The 16003-nt window shown below is 35.5% G+C and overlaps 4 protein-coding genes across 4 annotated transcripts; 1 reads left to right on the top strand and 3 right to left on the bottom strand.

Moving 5' to 3' along the window:
* The first annotated feature begins 127 nt into the window (after positions 1 to 127).
* On the top strand, positions 128 to 16000 carry LOC105223199 (uncharacterized). The gene is made up of 11 exons (XM_049455763.1): positions 128 to 676; positions 738 to 1164; positions 1228 to 1785; positions 3397 to 3937; positions 4008 to 4204; positions 12171 to 12355; positions 13504 to 14130; positions 14189 to 14531; positions 14599 to 14799; positions 14861 to 15392; positions 15721 to 16000. Exons 1-11 carry the CDS (start codon positions 245 to 247, stop codon positions 15926 to 15928), a joined length of 4251 nt encoding a protein of 1416 aa, XP_049311720.1. The 5' UTR covers positions 128 to 244; the 3' UTR covers positions 15929 to 16000.
* Positions 4578 to 7432, bottom strand: LOC105223196 (zinc finger protein 878). The gene is made up of 5 exons (XM_029549066.2): positions 7006 to 7432; positions 6612 to 6939; positions 5731 to 6552; positions 5139 to 5667; positions 4578 to 5069 (listed from the first exon to the last, which is right to left on the bottom strand). Exons 1-5 carry the CDS (start codon positions 7294 to 7296, stop codon positions 4901 to 4903), a joined length of 2139 nt encoding a protein of 712 aa, XP_029404926.2. The 5' UTR covers positions 7297 to 7432; the 3' UTR covers positions 4578 to 4900.
* LOC115065722 (zinc finger protein 91) lies at positions 7944 to 10861 on the bottom strand. Its single transcript, XM_029549064.2, has 5 exons — positions 10446 to 10861; positions 9679 to 10390; positions 8873 to 9625; positions 8266 to 8800; positions 7944 to 8197 (listed from the first exon to the last, which is right to left on the bottom strand). Exons 1-5 carry the CDS (start codon positions 10743 to 10745, stop codon positions 8038 to 8040), a joined length of 2460 nt encoding a protein of 819 aa, XP_029404924.2. The 5' UTR covers positions 10746 to 10861; the 3' UTR covers positions 7944 to 8037.
* On the bottom strand, positions 11373 to 13141 carry LOC105223198 (zinc finger C4H2 domain-containing protein). The gene has a single exon (XM_011200844.4). It carries the CDS (start codon positions 12895 to 12897, stop codon positions 11983 to 11985), a length of 915 nt encoding a protein of 304 aa, XP_011199146.1. The 5' UTR covers positions 12898 to 13141; the 3' UTR covers positions 11373 to 11982.
* Positions 16001 to 16003: the final 3 nt, after the last annotated feature.

Here is a 16003-nt window from a genome sequence, read left to right as displayed (position 1 = left end):
AACTCTCTCATATAAAATCCAGAGTTACTTTTGAGGGCATTTTAATTTTACTACGATTTTGGTGAATTTTAATTTTTATGCACAAAATGCAACCCTGTCATCTTACACATTTGTTGAACACATTTAATTGGTTGAACATACGTGTTGAGGTAAATAATAAAGCGGCAAGTTTTAATCCTTGATTTTATATAAATTCATTTTATTAATAAGTCTTGCGCGATTTTAACGAGAAGCGTCAAATGAAATGGTTAACCAATGTCGCGCTTGCCTCAGTTCGAGGGACACCTCCTTCATTCGTATGGAGACACACATTGGCGATGGTGTCGATTTCTTTACTTGCTTCAGCTTATGCACACAATTGGAAGCGGAACTAGATGACGGTCTGCCAGGAGTATTGTGCACACATTGTTCTCAAGATCTCGAAATATCTTTTAATTTCTTGCAAAATGCCAGACAGGCTGATGGAATACTGCGTGAAAGCTTTTCACATAAGTACTTGTCCACCGAAATAGAATCATTGGATAGCGAAATGGGTGATACAATAATGGAGCCACTAGATGTGGTAGAAGGCAGTGAAATAGAAGATTGTGTGGTTGAGGAAATCATAGAACACGTACATGCTCCAGAAGATGTTGCCGAAGATCGGGAAGATAGCAGTGTTGTAGAAATAATGGAGGTAACTTAATATACAACATCTTTACAAGTTTAAAATAATATTTATTATTATTACTGCATAGGTCGAAAAAAATGATCTGAACATTTGTGAAAGCTCTTTAGATGAGATAGAACTTATCGATAATAGTTATGTGGACCAAACTGTAGAGACGGCGGAGGTTGTGGTGGACGAGGTACATGAATCACAACCAAAAACAACAGAGTATTATGCAGAAGATGAAGGTGACGAAGAGTACCTAAAAGAGTACAAAGAAGATGTGCAGCAATCGGACGCAGACAATACGGGATCAAAAGGAGGAAAATGGAAATGCATAGAATGCAAACTTGTTTTGTGTGGCGATGTTTCTTATGAAGGCCATATGAATATGCACCGTTCATTGCGACCGTACAAATGTACCGTATGCCTGTGTGCATTTCGTTGCAAAAATAAACTAGATCACCATATACAACTGCGACATACACAAGAGAACGAGCCTCAAACCAGCAACCGTATGCATTTTAAATTAGTATTTTTTTATAATTTGTTGTAAAAATTTAGTTTTTCACCTGCAGTTAACAATTGTAAAAAGTGTACAAAAATCTTCGAAACACCCGAAGAATTACAAGAGCACCAGGAATTAATACATCCCGATAGTTATCCTGTACAATGTAGACGCTGTCCGTTGTTACCACCATTCGCGCGGACAAAATTAACGGAACACTTTCGTAACGAACATCCCGCGGAACATCGAAAATACTTCCCCACGGTGGGTAGGCCACCAAATGAACCAGCCAAACCAACACCATGGCAATGTGAAGTCTGCAAATGTTATCTGCGCTCAGAAAGCGCATTGCGTGATCACAGGCATACGCACCAGAATGAACGACCGCATGAGTGCCAATTTTGTGCGAAACGTTTTGTTACTACCAGTAATTTACGTCAACATATGCGCGGTGTACACACCGAGGAATATGAGAAGCTAGTTAATGAAGGCGGTGATACGATAGTGCAATGTGAAATGTGCAAAAAGCAATTACTTAGACGAAATCTCGAAAAACATATGGCCTTACATGTGAAAAAAGAGCGCGAGGCGAAAGAGACTCAAACGAAATTTCTCTGTGCTTACTGCTGTAAGTATTTAAATATGTTTACTATTGGTTGTAAGTAATGAAATATTTTTACCCTTGTATTTACTGAAATATTAGTATTTTTTTTTTTGTGTGTGTATGACTGTAAAGCGTGAATTTGTGTCCGGTACGCGAAAAATGTTTTAAGTTATCAATTAGCTGTGTTGTTTTCATAAAAGCGTCTGCTAAAATTCAACAGTCTTATGTTGATAAAATTAGTTTAGAGCACTAGTCTAAAATCATTAATACACTTTTTACATTTGAAGTGAATTACAACCGTTGGTTGGTCTATAAATATCGCCACAGCAAAATTTTTCAATTTTGGATTGTTGACTGTTTACAACAGAAAATGTATTAATTTGAAACGTCTACTGAATAGTACTCGTGCTTCTTTATAATAAATAGTATTAAAATTGATTTCTTAGAGAATCTGATCTAACAATACAATTTTTTTCAAAGCCAAAACTTAAGTGCTAAATTGTTTTAAAAATTAAGCTGTGATTTTTAATAGATTTTCAAAAAGTAAACAACAATATATGAACATGCTAAATATTTTCTCAGCACGCGAGTGTAAAAGCCAAAAATCCCTCAACCAACACGAGAAAATGCATCAGGGCGCATCACCAGATGTTATATATATTTGCTCGGACTGTGATCGTTCCTATGCTACACAACATTTGTTGCAGCAACATCGCAAACAAGCACACAAAGAACGAGACCACTTTTGTCCAATATGTGGCAATGCTTTTAAACTCAAGAATCAATTGGTTAATCACATGAAATTGCATTTGGAAAAAAATATCAAATGTCCACATTGTGAGAAATGTTATGCGCGTAAATTCGATCTCGATGTGCATTTGCGTAGTCATACTGGAGAGCTGCCGTTCGCCTGTCATCTGTGTGAGAAACGTTTTGCGATAAAAGTGCGTTTAACATACCATCTACAGAAGCACTATGGCATAAAGCATCGTTGCAAGGATTGCGGTGCGGAATTCAATTCGAAACAGAAATTAAAAGCGCACAGTTTTAAGCACACGGGCATGCCGTATCGTTGCGAAAGATGTGATGGACATGGCTTTGCCAATCGCGATGTGTAAGTTTTGACAGCAAAAATGACAACTGCAATAATTTATTAATTAAATTTTGTTTATTTCAGCTTTAAACGCCATTTGCAACGCGTGCACTGTACGAGTATGAGCGACGAAGAGTTAGTTGCCATGTTCCAGCAAAACACTGGCAAGGCCACCCGCATAAAACAGGTTGAATATTTTGACGAACATTCGCAAGGGGCCGCTTCAAAAACGGCCACAGAAGCGGACAACACTTTGATTAATGCAGATGAAATTGCAATGGAATCAGAAGTGGTACACAGCTGAAAAGAGTGCCAGTAGAGATTTTGTACTTTTAAGTTGTATATACAGTTATATGTACATCTAGCATTTTAGGCGAAATTAGATAAAATAAAAAGTACGCTAAATTTACGAGCATACATGCACCCTAAAACATATGTATCACTTTCATTTTAAATTTGGACTCTGTCACTTTTTACCATGCAATTGATTAAAACTTAAAAAAAAATATAATAACAACAAATCTCCTATTCCTGCTTTACAGCACGTGAATTCTCGAATGCGAAATCGCTCAGTCTGCACGAACAAAACGTGCATCTTGTCAAATTGGAGGAGCCGAAATATGAATGTGGTATTTGTAAGCGTAAATGTTATCAACAGCGTGATCTCAATTGCCATATGCAGCGTGTGCATCTAGCGGAGCGCAAACACTATTGCAATGTATGCGGTAATGCGTTCAAGAGCGCTTGGCAGCTGACCGCGCACCGGCTATTGCATGCCGAAGACAAGTCTTTTGAGTGCATACACTGTCAACGGCAATATACACGGCAAGCGGATTTAATTGTGCACATGCGCACACATACCGGCGAACTGCCTTACGCTTGCCACCTGTGTGGTAGACGTTTCGCGATCAAAGTACGACTCACTTATCACTTGCAACGGCATGAAGGCGTCAAACATTCGTGCACGTATTGTGGAACTGTCTATTACAATCGTAATCAACTAAAGGAGCATCTCTTCAAGCACACTGGCATGCCTTATCGCTGTGAATTGTGTCCAGACGTTGGATTTACGCGTCGTTTGCGGTAAGCACATGTGTAATTGAGTGTTTAAAGCATGTGTGTATTTAAATAATTTTATTTAATTTACCTTTAGTTTTTCCAATCATATGCAGCGTGTCCATAATAAAATTCTAACAGCTGACGAATTGACTGCTGTGTTTGCGAAATACACGGGAAAGGCAATACATTTCAATACCAGCAACAAATCTCAAGAGAATATGGACTCACAGGAGTTACCTGATTTCATTGTAGATGAAGAGAAAGAAGACGAAGATATGGTAAATGAAAGCTTAAATAATTAAATATATGGTACAAAGAATGTATGTATGTATGTAGTTAAAATTAAATTAAAAATAACAATATTTATTATATATGTATATGTAAATCGCAAATTTGAACCTATGTAAACATTAAATAAACAACAAGAAATTATTTAAATTACAAATGACATTTTTTTTTTAATATACCCGATTATTTAAAATTTATTTACTGGTGAGTAGTTAGCTTTTCATATACATAAATGTCACCACACAAGTTTAGCAAAGGGAAGAGATGAGTGAGAGTAGATTGTAGGGCAAGGAAAGAGGTTGTTTATACTGCATACATAGCTACTTTTGAAAGGTACCGAGGTGTGGAATTCTAAACTACAACTTTAGATACTCACCGATTTTACAATTTTACTCGTTGAAATATATTTCAATTCAATAAAATAATATTCAATTTCGGTTGATTGTTTATCGAAAAATGTTAAAATCTAACCAAACAAAAATGCATCGAAAGCGTTAATCAGACATAATTTGGGTTAATACCACCAGCGCAAAGATGGTATCATCGCGTTATAGTATTCGTGTACATATAATATGCATTTAGTAATTTTGTATTGTTAATAAACTTTTGATATTTATTCAAGTGATTAAATGCGAGCGCAGCCGCGGGGAAGAATAGTTTAAAAATATAAATCATATTTTTTGTTCGTCATACAATGTTTTAGTTTGACTGCTCTTGCTCTAGTTCTTGCTCCATAATTTGCGCCTCCGACTGCAATTCTTCCAGAGTCTTCACATGTGGATTACGCCCAGTATTCGCTTTGAACATTGCACAATACTCCTCATCAGTCATAGTCATGTCGTGCATACGTAATAAATGCTTTCGAAAACTAAAAAATTATATAAAAAGAAACGCATATCAACAATGGCCAACATATTGGCAACTAAAAAGTGCTTACACATCACGCTGCGCACAGCCATATTCACACACAGAACATCGATATGGCATGCCAGTGTGTTTATAGGAATGGATTTTCAGCTGTTTAACATGATTAAATTCCTTGCCGCACTCCTGACACTTCCGCTTGATGCCAGCATGACGCTGCAGGTGATAATTAAGGCGCACTTTGATTTTAAATCTACGATCACACAAATGACATTCATATGGCTCTTCGCCTGTGTGTATGCGCATGTGTACTTTCAGATCGGATGAGCGTATAAACTTTTTCTCGCACACGGTGCATGCGAAATTTCGCTCCAAGTGCAAACGTTTATGGCTGTGAAGCAAAACGTAACTCTTGAAAGGATCACCGCAAATATCACAGATAAATTTACGCTCGGACGTGTGCACGTTCTCTATGTGGTTTTTTAAATATTTCGGATCAACTTTTTTCTGGCATATTGGACATTCCTTGGGTTCGGGTTTTTCACACATATGCACCTTCTTTTCGTGCAATTTAACAGAAGATTCAGAATTAAATTCACGCGCTATAGCAATAAGAAAGAGTTATTCCATTAATTATTAAAATTGGTTATTTTTTTAATACTTACGGCAGAATGCACATAAAAATTTTCTTTTTTGATTCAAGGCATACTTGTGTCGTCTTTCGTGATGCTTAAATTCACTTCTTGGTATATCCTTATGACAAAATGTGCAATTAACAAATTCACTGTTTGCTTGGTCATTTTCCATTTCCGCCACCGTAGTACTGATTTCGCTATCAGCAACAGGTGTTGGTATTAAATCTCGATGTTTGCGTCTTTTGTGATGATAAAGCGAATTTTGGGTAGCGAAACGCATTGTGCAAAACGCACATTCAAATAGCTTATCCTCGTCGTTTTTTACATATTGTCGTGTACACTGGTTATGTTTCACTTTCAAATGTCCTTGAAGAGACCGTTTCAATCTGAACTGTCTGGAGCATAAGGAACACTTATATGGCTTATTTGCATCGTCGTCAACACCAACCGCAACTTTTAAGCTACTTAGTGAATGATTATGTATGCGTTTAACATGTGCCCGAAACGAACCATGTTTTCGAAAACTCTTTAAACATAATGGACAGTCAAATTTGTGATCCTTTACATGATACGCTAACTCAAGTATGGATGAAAAATGCAGTTGGCAGTCATCACATCGAAAACTATTATTCTCATCATTATTATTGCAAAGCCTTTTCGTACGCGGAAAATATTTGAAATATGAAATCTTATGCGCCCTCTGAATATGTTTAGGTAGATCTTCACGTTGTAAGGAATCGCTACACCATGTACATTGAAATGGTGATTCCGTGCCATGCACAATAGATTCATGAAGTTGTAATTCCGTGGGTAGCTCATAAACTTTTGGACATTTCATGCAGATGATATGAGCTAAAAATATAAACATACTTAGATATGCAACGAAAACATTTAAAGGTTAAAAGTCCTACATTTGTGTAGATCAAATATATGATCTTTCAATTCCTTTTGCGTTAAATATTTACAATCACATATTTCACAAGAATGTGACACGCCTGGCTTGATAACGTCACCGCTGTCATCATCACTGTTACCCTGCTGCGAAGATTCGGAATCACTTTTCACAACATGATCCTCCATTATTTTTTCAAAATCTTCAGGAATATCTAACTCTAACTCTACTTTTATTTCTGGCACAGGTATAGCCACTTCAGCATCGCTAACAGTGTTGGAAGTTTCAGTTACAACAATTTGTTCTTCAGGCGTCGCTAAAGGATCATTTGTACATTCATCTACATACTAATGAAAAAAGATATTAATCTTTACACTTATCATCATCAAAATCTATCAAAAGTCTTCCTGTACCTGTGTCGTTTGGGTAGTAGTATAAATGTCTACGCCATCTTTTTGTAATGTCAAAATCTTTTTGAGTTCTCCATCGGACTTACGTGACTTTTTTATAAAATTATAGGCATTATGTAGTTGTTCTGTGCAAGTTGTACATAATATTTGTGGAAGTTCATCATTCGCTGTTGCTTGCAGTTGAGTGCATTCATTGAAGTAATCGTATAGTGTTTTACCATCCTCCGCAGTTCCGACACAATTCATATCCACAACTGTATCACAATCCACTTGCATACAAGCACGGCAGTGCATTTTTTTATGGTTTGTTTTCGTTACAATTCTAATTTGTGTGCGATACAAAATATATTTCTTTTACAATTTATTTATGCTAATTGGTGATGATAGAACAATCAATACAATTTTATCGATGTTCTTGCTTTGTTCGATTGTTCTGCACTGATATCGATAAAAACACTATCAAAACGACATAATATCAACAGCCCCGCAAAAAACGTTTAAAAATAAAATAAAACGAAATAAAATAATAAAAAAAAAGTAATTTATAAAAATAATGACAAAAATTTAAAAATAATTTAAATTGTTAGTGGTGTTCATTAAGTTTCGATATATCAGAAAAGTATCATCAATGGTTATAAGTAATTAGAATATATCGAGGATATAGCAAAACCAAACCGTTAAAACATCAACTGTGCCTCTCATTTAGTAGCTGTAAGCCATAACGTATCCGTTCACGCGACAATCGAGTCTACGTAATCGGAACGAACACGGATTTTTATCCGGCCAAGGACTGTCAAATCGGCAGAATTCCGTCAACTACTTCTGAAATGTTTTCGGCAAAAAGAACAACAAGATAAAGCATATCGTTTCCACGACAGTTGGATCTACGAAACCAGAACTGACGAGGATTATTTTATGGAGCTACAATAACAGTAAGATAGTTGAGGCAATGTTACAATTTATTACGAAATGCGTTTGAGAACTTACAACTAACAAATACATAAATTAAAAAAAAATAATAAATACATATGTACATTAATTAGAATTATCTGACGTTTGTAAATTTTCAGTCAGCTTTTTCAGGTATTCAACATTTTTTACGCGAGGCGATTTACCAGTATTCGTTTTAAACATTAAATATAATTCTTCGTCAGTAATTTGTATGTCATGTTTTCGGAGCATATGTGTCGTTATGCTGCAAAAAAAATGTATAAATTTTTTCATTTACATTATTTCAGACATGTAAAATTCAATAAGACTTACTATTCACGTTTGGCAGTTTGATAATGGCAAGTAGTGCATCTATATGGCATTTTTCCATTGTGTTCGAACGAGTGTCTTCGTAGTGTTGTGCCATCTTTGAATTCTTTGCCACAAACTTTGCATATTTTCTTTATATTGGCATGGTGTTCTAAATGATAGGTAAGGTGTACACGGATACGGAATTGACGATCACATAAATGACAAGCATATGGCAATTCGCCCGTGTGACTGCGCATATGTACTTTCAGGGCAGATGTTTCGGTAAATTTCCTATCACATACACTGCATGGCAAATGACGGTCTGGCATATGCAACAGCTTGTGTCGCTTAAGTTGACTAGGACTCTTATAGGCACCACCACAAATATCGCAAATGTTATTACGTTCCCCTATGTGCACAATTTTAATATGATTTTTTATATAATCCGACTTCAATTTCTTCTGACATATTGGACACTCCTTAATATCTGTTTTTGAATTGAGATGCTGACTTCTTTCGTGCGACGCCAACGACACGTTTGAACATAACACACGTGCTGGAATATTGTACGATTATTTTTTTATATACATACGCATTTATTTCGTAAAAAATAAAAATCAATACTTACGACAGTACGAACAGAGAAATCTCTTTTTTTCCTTTATTTGTGGTATATTTTTCTTTTTACTTTGTTCCTTTTTAACCGATTTTTTTGGCGCTTGAACGGCATCTTCGTCTTCATTTACAATAATTTCGCCCTCTGCATTTTGTGGTGTGGTGATATCCTCGTCTACGTCTTCCGTAATCGAAGATTCCTTTTCTGTCGTTTTTAGTTTAGCTTTTGATCTTGTTCCTTTATTATGCTTCTCTTTTAGATGCTTATTGTAGGATGCTAAATTTGCATAGCTTTTGTTACAAGCTTTGCATTGAATCGGCTTATCTTTGCGATCTCCCGCTAATGGTATAGCCGGGAATTGGCTTGCTGAACTGTTATGCAAACGTTTAACATGTAAATAGTATGTGCGCATTCTGTTAAAATTTTTCAAACAAAATGGACATTTAAACAGGTGTGATCTAATATGTTCTGCCAAATCATTAACCGTTGTGAAAATTTTTTGGCAATATTTACATGTGTATTTTGTGGGCGATCGAACCTGTGTATCGTTTGCATGTCGTTTCTGTACGTGTGGGAAATACCAATAGTAGCGAGAATTATGAGTTGTTTGAAAGTGCTTGACCAGCTCATTACGAGGCAATAGAGGTTTTTCACTGCAGAAATTACATTGTACTGGTGAATCGGTTCCGTGCACAAGTTGGTTGTGAATTCTCAACTCAATTGGCATATCAAATATCTTTGGACAACTTAAACAAATTACTTCAGCTAAAATATATAAATATGTTTAGTTGGTAAATATATTATACCCATGGACTTACATTTATGCTGTTGGGATACATGCTTTTCTAGTTCATTTTTATTTGTATAGGTACTACAACATATCTCGCAATCATAATACACTTTCTTTATGGGCTCCGTTTCACTCTCATATTCGTCCTGCCGAAATGAATTAAGTGTTTCAGTTTCATTCTCCAGGATTACTTGCGACTGTTCATCATTGTATTGCGGTGCTGTATCTTGACATTCTGTGTTGTCCACCGGTGTGCTTTCCCTTACGATTTCTATTTCTGTTTCCTCGTAAAATTGATTTGAAGATTCCTCTAAGCAAGACTTTTCCGTTAGAAATTCCTTAAAAGGTTCCTCGGAAGATGGAGCTACTTCTAAGCACGTCTCTTCCGTTGGCAATTCCATCAAGCCTTCTTCCAAAGATCGATTCGAAGCTACTTCTAAGCATGTCTCTTCCGTTGGGGATTCTATCAAATCTTCCTCCAAAGATTGATTTGATGATTCCTTTAAGCTAGACTTTTCCGTTGGAAATTCTAGCAAATTTTCCTCCAATGATCGATTTGGAGCTTCCTCTAAGCTTGAATTTTCCGTTGGGAACTCCATCAAAGGTTCCTCTAAAGACCGATCCGGATCTTCCACTAAGCAAGACTCTTCCGTTGGCAATTCCTCCAAAGGTTTCTTTACAGCCTTCAATGCTTCATGAAAACTCATATCTAAAGGATCATCTGTACTTTCTTCCGTATCCTATGATACAAATTTCAATAATTCTTATCCATTTCTACATTTACCATTAATTTACCTCTGGCATACACAATTCCTCAGGTGAACTATCAACCGAATCAGTTTCCAATTTTTGAGATATTAAAAGTTTCTTAAATTCCTCATTCGACTGTCGTGCACTTCTTCTAAAGTTATATGCTATTTGAAGTTTTTGTGCACATAGTTTACATAGCGTTTTGGGCAGATGGTCATTTGCTGATGCATCTAGTTGTGTACATTCATTGAAGCAATCGTAGAGGTTCTTGCCGTCATCCGTTGCAAGTATATTCATCTCGAACAATATTTGGCATTTACTTTGCATACACACGCGACATTGCATTTTTGTACTTAATTTAACATGTAGGAATAATAAACCGTATTAAATTTAAGCAAAATGTAAATAAATGTTTGTTTATACTACCACCTGACATAAAATTGCTTAGATTATCTCATTAGTAATGAAATGGTTGTAATAAATTTATCGATAGCAAATCGATATAAAGAATTTGTAGTGTAATTTTTTAACAAAAATAAATTAAAATTACTGAAATGTATATAATAGTATTACATTTTTTTCGAATATGTGCAATAATTATGGAATGATGAGAAGACCTGAAGCCAGTTTACATAAATCGGAAAGCTATGTTCAAATGATAAACGGCTATTTTATACCCTGAAATTTTAACATCCAGGTGGAAATGTCGGAGATCTGAGTCCATTTGAACATATCTATATATCTATAAATATGCAAACTAGTACCTCAATTTTTGAGCTATCATTCTGAAGTTTTGTTGGGTAACTAATCGATGATTTGGTGGCTTGAAGGGTTAAATATAATACTACAAATCCTTTGCCAACACAATTGGATCTACGGGATTTATATCGGGCAAAGGACTATCAAGCAACTAATAACAAAAAATTTATAAATGACATATTTATTTGTAAAATAAGTTTAGTGTATTTGATCTTCAGTCAAAAAAAAAGTTAATAATTTGACACAATAGCTTAGTATTAATATTTAAAGTAATTAAAATTTGATTACGAATATTTTGTTGTACTCATCTAATCATACATAATTAATTAGCGAAGTATATAAATTAAATATAAAGACATAAATTAAAGAACCTCTAAATGCGTTAAATACATAATACATATTTACATATGTATACCAATTATATTAAATGGAGGACAATGGCAATCGAATTGGACTCGCTTCAAATTTAGGAGGTGAGTGTGCTACCAATACATACTATACAATTATAAATGATAAATAACGTGATTTATATGAAAAATGATTACAATTTTACGATGAACATAATTAATATTATCCGTTTAGGTTTAGTTAATTAATACATTTATAAGTTTTTTGAAAATTTATGTGATAATAGATGTGTAAAATTAAAATACACAATATTAAGTACTATTTCTTAAGCACTAACGCTTCATAATAAATAATACATATGTTGCTTTTATTGTAGTCATTGTTGGCACTAGCTAATTTTTGCTCTGATCTACTTTTATTGTATTGGAGAAGCTCAATTTTTTATTTGTTGCAAAAATTTTCCATAATGAAACATTTAGTTGTTTTTCTTTTTCGGTTTCTTCGGATTACGCGAACGAGACTTTGCCTTGCATAGTGGGCAAATAGGAGCATTACGATGTATTTGTTGGTGGCAAGATAGACATGACTTCATAGGTGGCGGTTGTTGACGCAGGTTAACATTAAAATCTGAACGAAATGAAGGATGATGACCAATACCAATAGCCGGTGACTGCTGTAAACGAGATGAAGGTGGAGGAGGCGGCGGTGGAGCAGAAAAATCGCTTTTACCCAAACGTACTGCTGCAGCAGCAGCGGCAGCAGTGCCTGTGCCGGGTGGGGCGGGTGGCATAAAAGCATGCCCCCCAGTGGGTCCAGTACCACCGCCCGTTGGCGGCAATGCAGTGACGGTAGCTTCCGGAAGAAGTGGGTGTCGGGGATGAGGTCGTGCCAACGATGTAGGCTGTGCAGCAGCAACAGCAGCGGCAGCGGCGGCACTCACCTTTAAAAAGTTTGTTTGAAAACGATCTTTTGATATTGGACTACCTTCTTCTTCGTGTAAATCACGTAGAGGACTTAAGCCTAAATAGTCGCGACGCATATGATCAATTTGATATTTAAGTGCCAGATAATCTTCATAAACCCGGTTTGCCATGTCAACGGAACGCGTTTGATTTTCCTTTGTTTGTTTTATAATATTTTCCATATCGTTTATATCGGCATGTATTTGCCTTAGCTCTTCGACATGTGACATTTTTTCTTCCAACAAATGCTCCATTTCTTTACGGTATTCATCCAGACATTTTTCTTCATCATCACTTATTTTTACCTCTTTGATAATTTTCAATTTTAGTTTCTCTAAAGCAATTGTTTTATCACGTATATCCTTGATGGCTTCAAGCTTGGCATAATAGTGGCGCTCATTGGAGCTGGAGATATCGCTGGTGGCCATTTTTTCTTATTAACCCCCTTCTGTTAGTGTTTGCGTTGGTCGATGGGTAGGGGATTTCTTCACAGGAGTTCCGTCACGTCACAAAAGATGTTGTAGGCTTTGTAAAACACTCACACAAATCAGATACAATAATTGTATTGCATATTTATCAGTATAATAATATTAAATGAGTGATATTATATAAAATTCACTTATTAAAAGTAATTTCCAAAAATGTTAAACTTTTCAATGTTGTGTACAAAACTCAGTTCTTCTTCTTAAGATAAAACTGATTCACAATAGTACACCAAAATATTTGTGTTTTGATAGCCATGGTAGCATGGTAAATTTTTATCCTAATTATCTATTATTAATAAAATTTAATTAAAAATGGAAGATAAAAAATGCAAGCTTTCATTTATTTGGAGAAGATTCAAGTAAAGGCTGTCTCCAATTCTTACAGTGCTCATGTGTCGGATTTCGGTACATATAACAGATCTCAAAATATTTCAAATAAAACTTTGTGGTAACATTGGTTTTCTTGGTGTCATAGCAATGGTGTCTGGGAAGATTGAAAAGGACTGAAAGATTTGATTAGATGTGTTGCTTTCGAAAAGAAATTGATAGGTTTTATTAGATGTGTTCGTTTCAGAAAAAGGAATCTACTTGCTAACAAACATGAATTCGCCCAGTCGCGCTGAAATCCACTTTGAAGACATGCGATGCTGTCGTTCTTGTCTGTCCGTGGCTTCAGAAGATGAGCTTGAGGATTATATTGATTTACTGGAGACTTTTACCACTGATTGTGCAACTACTACCTTACTAGAGGCTTTCAATAAATGCACTTCATTAAATGTGCTGATAGAAGATTTTATTATTGAAGGATATCCGCCTTGTCACTACATATGTGGACGTTGTCGTTTAGAACTTTCGCAAGCTAATGAGTTTATAACTCGAGCACAACTAAATAACCAGTTATTAAAAGAACAATATAATAGTGACAAGTCAGTACAATCCCCAATTAGTGATACTGAGATTCTTGAAATTGAAATTAAAAATGAATCGCTTGCGCAAAAATCGGAGCATGATGAAAAAGCAGATGAATTGAAAACTGTGGTAAAAGGGGAATATAAAAGTGCTAAATCAATACATTCGCCAATAAATCATACTGAGATTCTTGAAATTGAAATAAAAAATGAATCGCTTGCTCAAAAATCGGTGCATGATGAAAAGGCAGATGAATTGAAAACTGTGGTAAAAAGAAAATGCTACAAAATTAATATAACTTTACTAAAATAACGCTAATTTTTAGAGTTTTACAGAGGTTGAGTTTGACAACCAGAATTCTCCCGAGCCGGCTGCCAGTGAGATCCTTGAGCCGACGGATGATGATATTCAAGAAGATAACGAAATTACGCCAACAACACTAATAAGTGTTGAGCGCGTAATATGTAACGATGATAAAAATTCTGTAAATAATTCCCAGACATCGATAGGTAGTAATGAATTTGTACTAAGTGCTAACATCTCCCGAAATGAAGACGACACAAATATTGAAGAAACAGATAAGGCTTATTTTGAATTCAAATGTGAGTTTTGTACTTGCATATTCGAGTTTCAAAGAGATTTACTGCAACATTATGAAATTGATCACGGTATGTAAATGTTGTTTTGAATGACTTCAAGTTTAAATGTTACACAATGCTTCCTTATGTTTTACAGCGGACAAAACACTTAATTTTCCCTGCGACATTTGCGAAAATCGATTTGTAACGAAAAATGCTTTACGCATACATCGACGGCAGGTGCATCAAAAAGATGAATATCTCGATTGTGAGCATTGTGGACGTACCGTATTAAAAACATTCTATAACGTACACTTGAGACGCCACAAACAACTTAAATTCTTATGCAGCAAATGCCGTAAGTTGCCAATAATATTTTGCACGATTCTACAATAATTCAAAATTTTATTTCGTTTCAGCAAAAAGATGTGTTTCGCGTTACACACTCAAGAAACATATGGAATTGCACTCCGAAGAACGTGATCGCAGTATTGAATGCTATTGTGGTAAACGTTTCTATTCATTGGAACATCTGCAATTACATCAAACCATTCACATTTCACCCGAAGATAGAGCAGTATTCGAATGTAGTGTTTGCTCCAAAACATTCTTACGAAAAGCAAATCTTGGTTTACACATGCAAATGCATCGCGGCGAGACTATGGATTGCCCACATTGCGATAAGAAATTTGTAAGACGTAAAGATCTCGAAATTCATATACGTTTCCATACTGGCAATTTTCCATACTCTTGTTCGATGTGTGACCGAAAGTTCGCCATTAAGGGACATCTTAATTACCATGAGAAACGTCATCTGGGCGTGCGCTACAAATGTGACGATTGCGAGAAAACATTTATAAATCTGGCCGGTTTGCGGCAACATCAGTATGAGCATACGGGTATGCCATTAATGTGTAGTGTTTGTCAGCGTGGCTTTCCAACTAAATTCAAGTAAGTAAAAACACCGTATTTATACCCTGTACAAGTATATTAAGTTTGCCCAGAAGTTTGTAACAAGTTTGACAACCAAAAAGCTGTTCATTTGTAGAAACCACTTCATCAAAATCAAATTTCTGTTTGGAATCTTCTGTATTTGTGAAGGGTATTATAGCTTCGGTGCAACCGAAGTTAACATTTCTAGTTTTATGTATCTATATACACACACACGCGTATATACGCAATTTCAAATACATTAGAAGCATCACATTGTTTGATTTTCTGCATTGTCATCTTGAATTAGTTGCGTGTTTAAGCATACATCTCTTTTGCTTTTTTTCAGGATTCGCCGCCATTTGCGCAACGTACACAAACATCTCTTTAAGAATACTGACTACTCAGATGAATTAGCAGAAAAGTATATAATCGCAACGACCAATTCAAATCAAGCAATAAATAAAGAAGCAAAATCAGTATATGTACTGGAAGACTCAATCGAAATGCTTGAGGAGCATGCCGAAGACATTCCGTTAAATATGCTGTCCGTTTAAGCTGACAATTTTGGATTAAATATTATGGAATATTACTAGTCACAAATAGGAGTAATAATTGGAAATGTAGCCAAA

The sequence above is a fragment of the Bactrocera dorsalis genome, chromosome 4 (genome assembly GCF_023373825.1).
Source record: "Bactrocera dorsalis isolate Fly_Bdor chromosome 4, ASM2337382v1, whole genome shotgun sequence".
Taxonomy (NCBI): domain Eukaryota; kingdom Metazoa; phylum Arthropoda; class Insecta; order Diptera; family Tephritidae; genus Bactrocera; species Bactrocera dorsalis.
The sequence above is the reverse complement of the archived record's forward strand: the minus strand, read 5'-3'. Positions and strand labels throughout refer to the sequence as shown.

Excerpts from the sequence above, each read along its gene's own strand:
- LOC105223199 (XM_049455763.1), top strand. The coding sequence starts at position 245 with ATGGTTAACCAATGTCGCGCTTGCCTCAGTTCGAGGGACACCTCCTTC. Across the intron at positions 12,356-13,503 it reads TTGGCGGCAATGCAGTGACG|GTTTTATTAGATGTGTTCGT; the intron begins GTAGCTTCCGGA and ends AGAAATTGATAG. Across the intron at positions 14,800-14,860 it reads ATTCTTATGCAGCAAATGCC|CAAAAAGATGTGTTTCGCGT; the intron begins GTAAGTTGCCAA and ends ATTTCGTTTCAG.
- LOC105223196 (XM_029549066.2), bottom strand. The coding sequence starts at position 7,296 with ATGCACTGCCGTGCTTGTATGCAAGTGGATTGTGATACAGTTGTGGAT. Across the intron at positions 5,668-5,730 it reads ATTTTTATGTGCATTCTGCC|CGCGTGAATTTAATTCTGAA; the intron begins GTAAGTATTAAA and ends TTATTGCTATAG. Across the intron at positions 5,070-5,138 it reads GGCTGTGCGCAGCGTGATGT|TTTTCGAAAGCATTTATTAC; the intron begins GTAAGCACTTTT and ends ATAATTTTTTAG.
- LOC115065722 (XM_029549064.2), bottom strand. The coding sequence starts at position 10,745 with ATGCAATGTCGCGTGTGTATGCAAAGTAAATGCCAAATATTGTTCGAG. Across the intron at positions 8,801-8,872 it reads ATTTCTCTGTTCGTACTGTC|CACGTGTGTTATGTTCAAAC; the intron begins GTAAGTATTGAT and ends ACAATATTCCAG. Across the intron at positions 8,198-8,265 it reads CAAACTGCCAAACGTGAATA|CATAACGACACATATGCTCC; the intron begins GTAAGTCTTATT and ends TTTTTTTTGCAG.
- LOC105223198 (XM_011200844.4), bottom strand. The coding sequence starts at position 12,897 with ATGGCCACCAGCGATATCTCCAGCTCCAATGAGCGCCACTATTATGCC.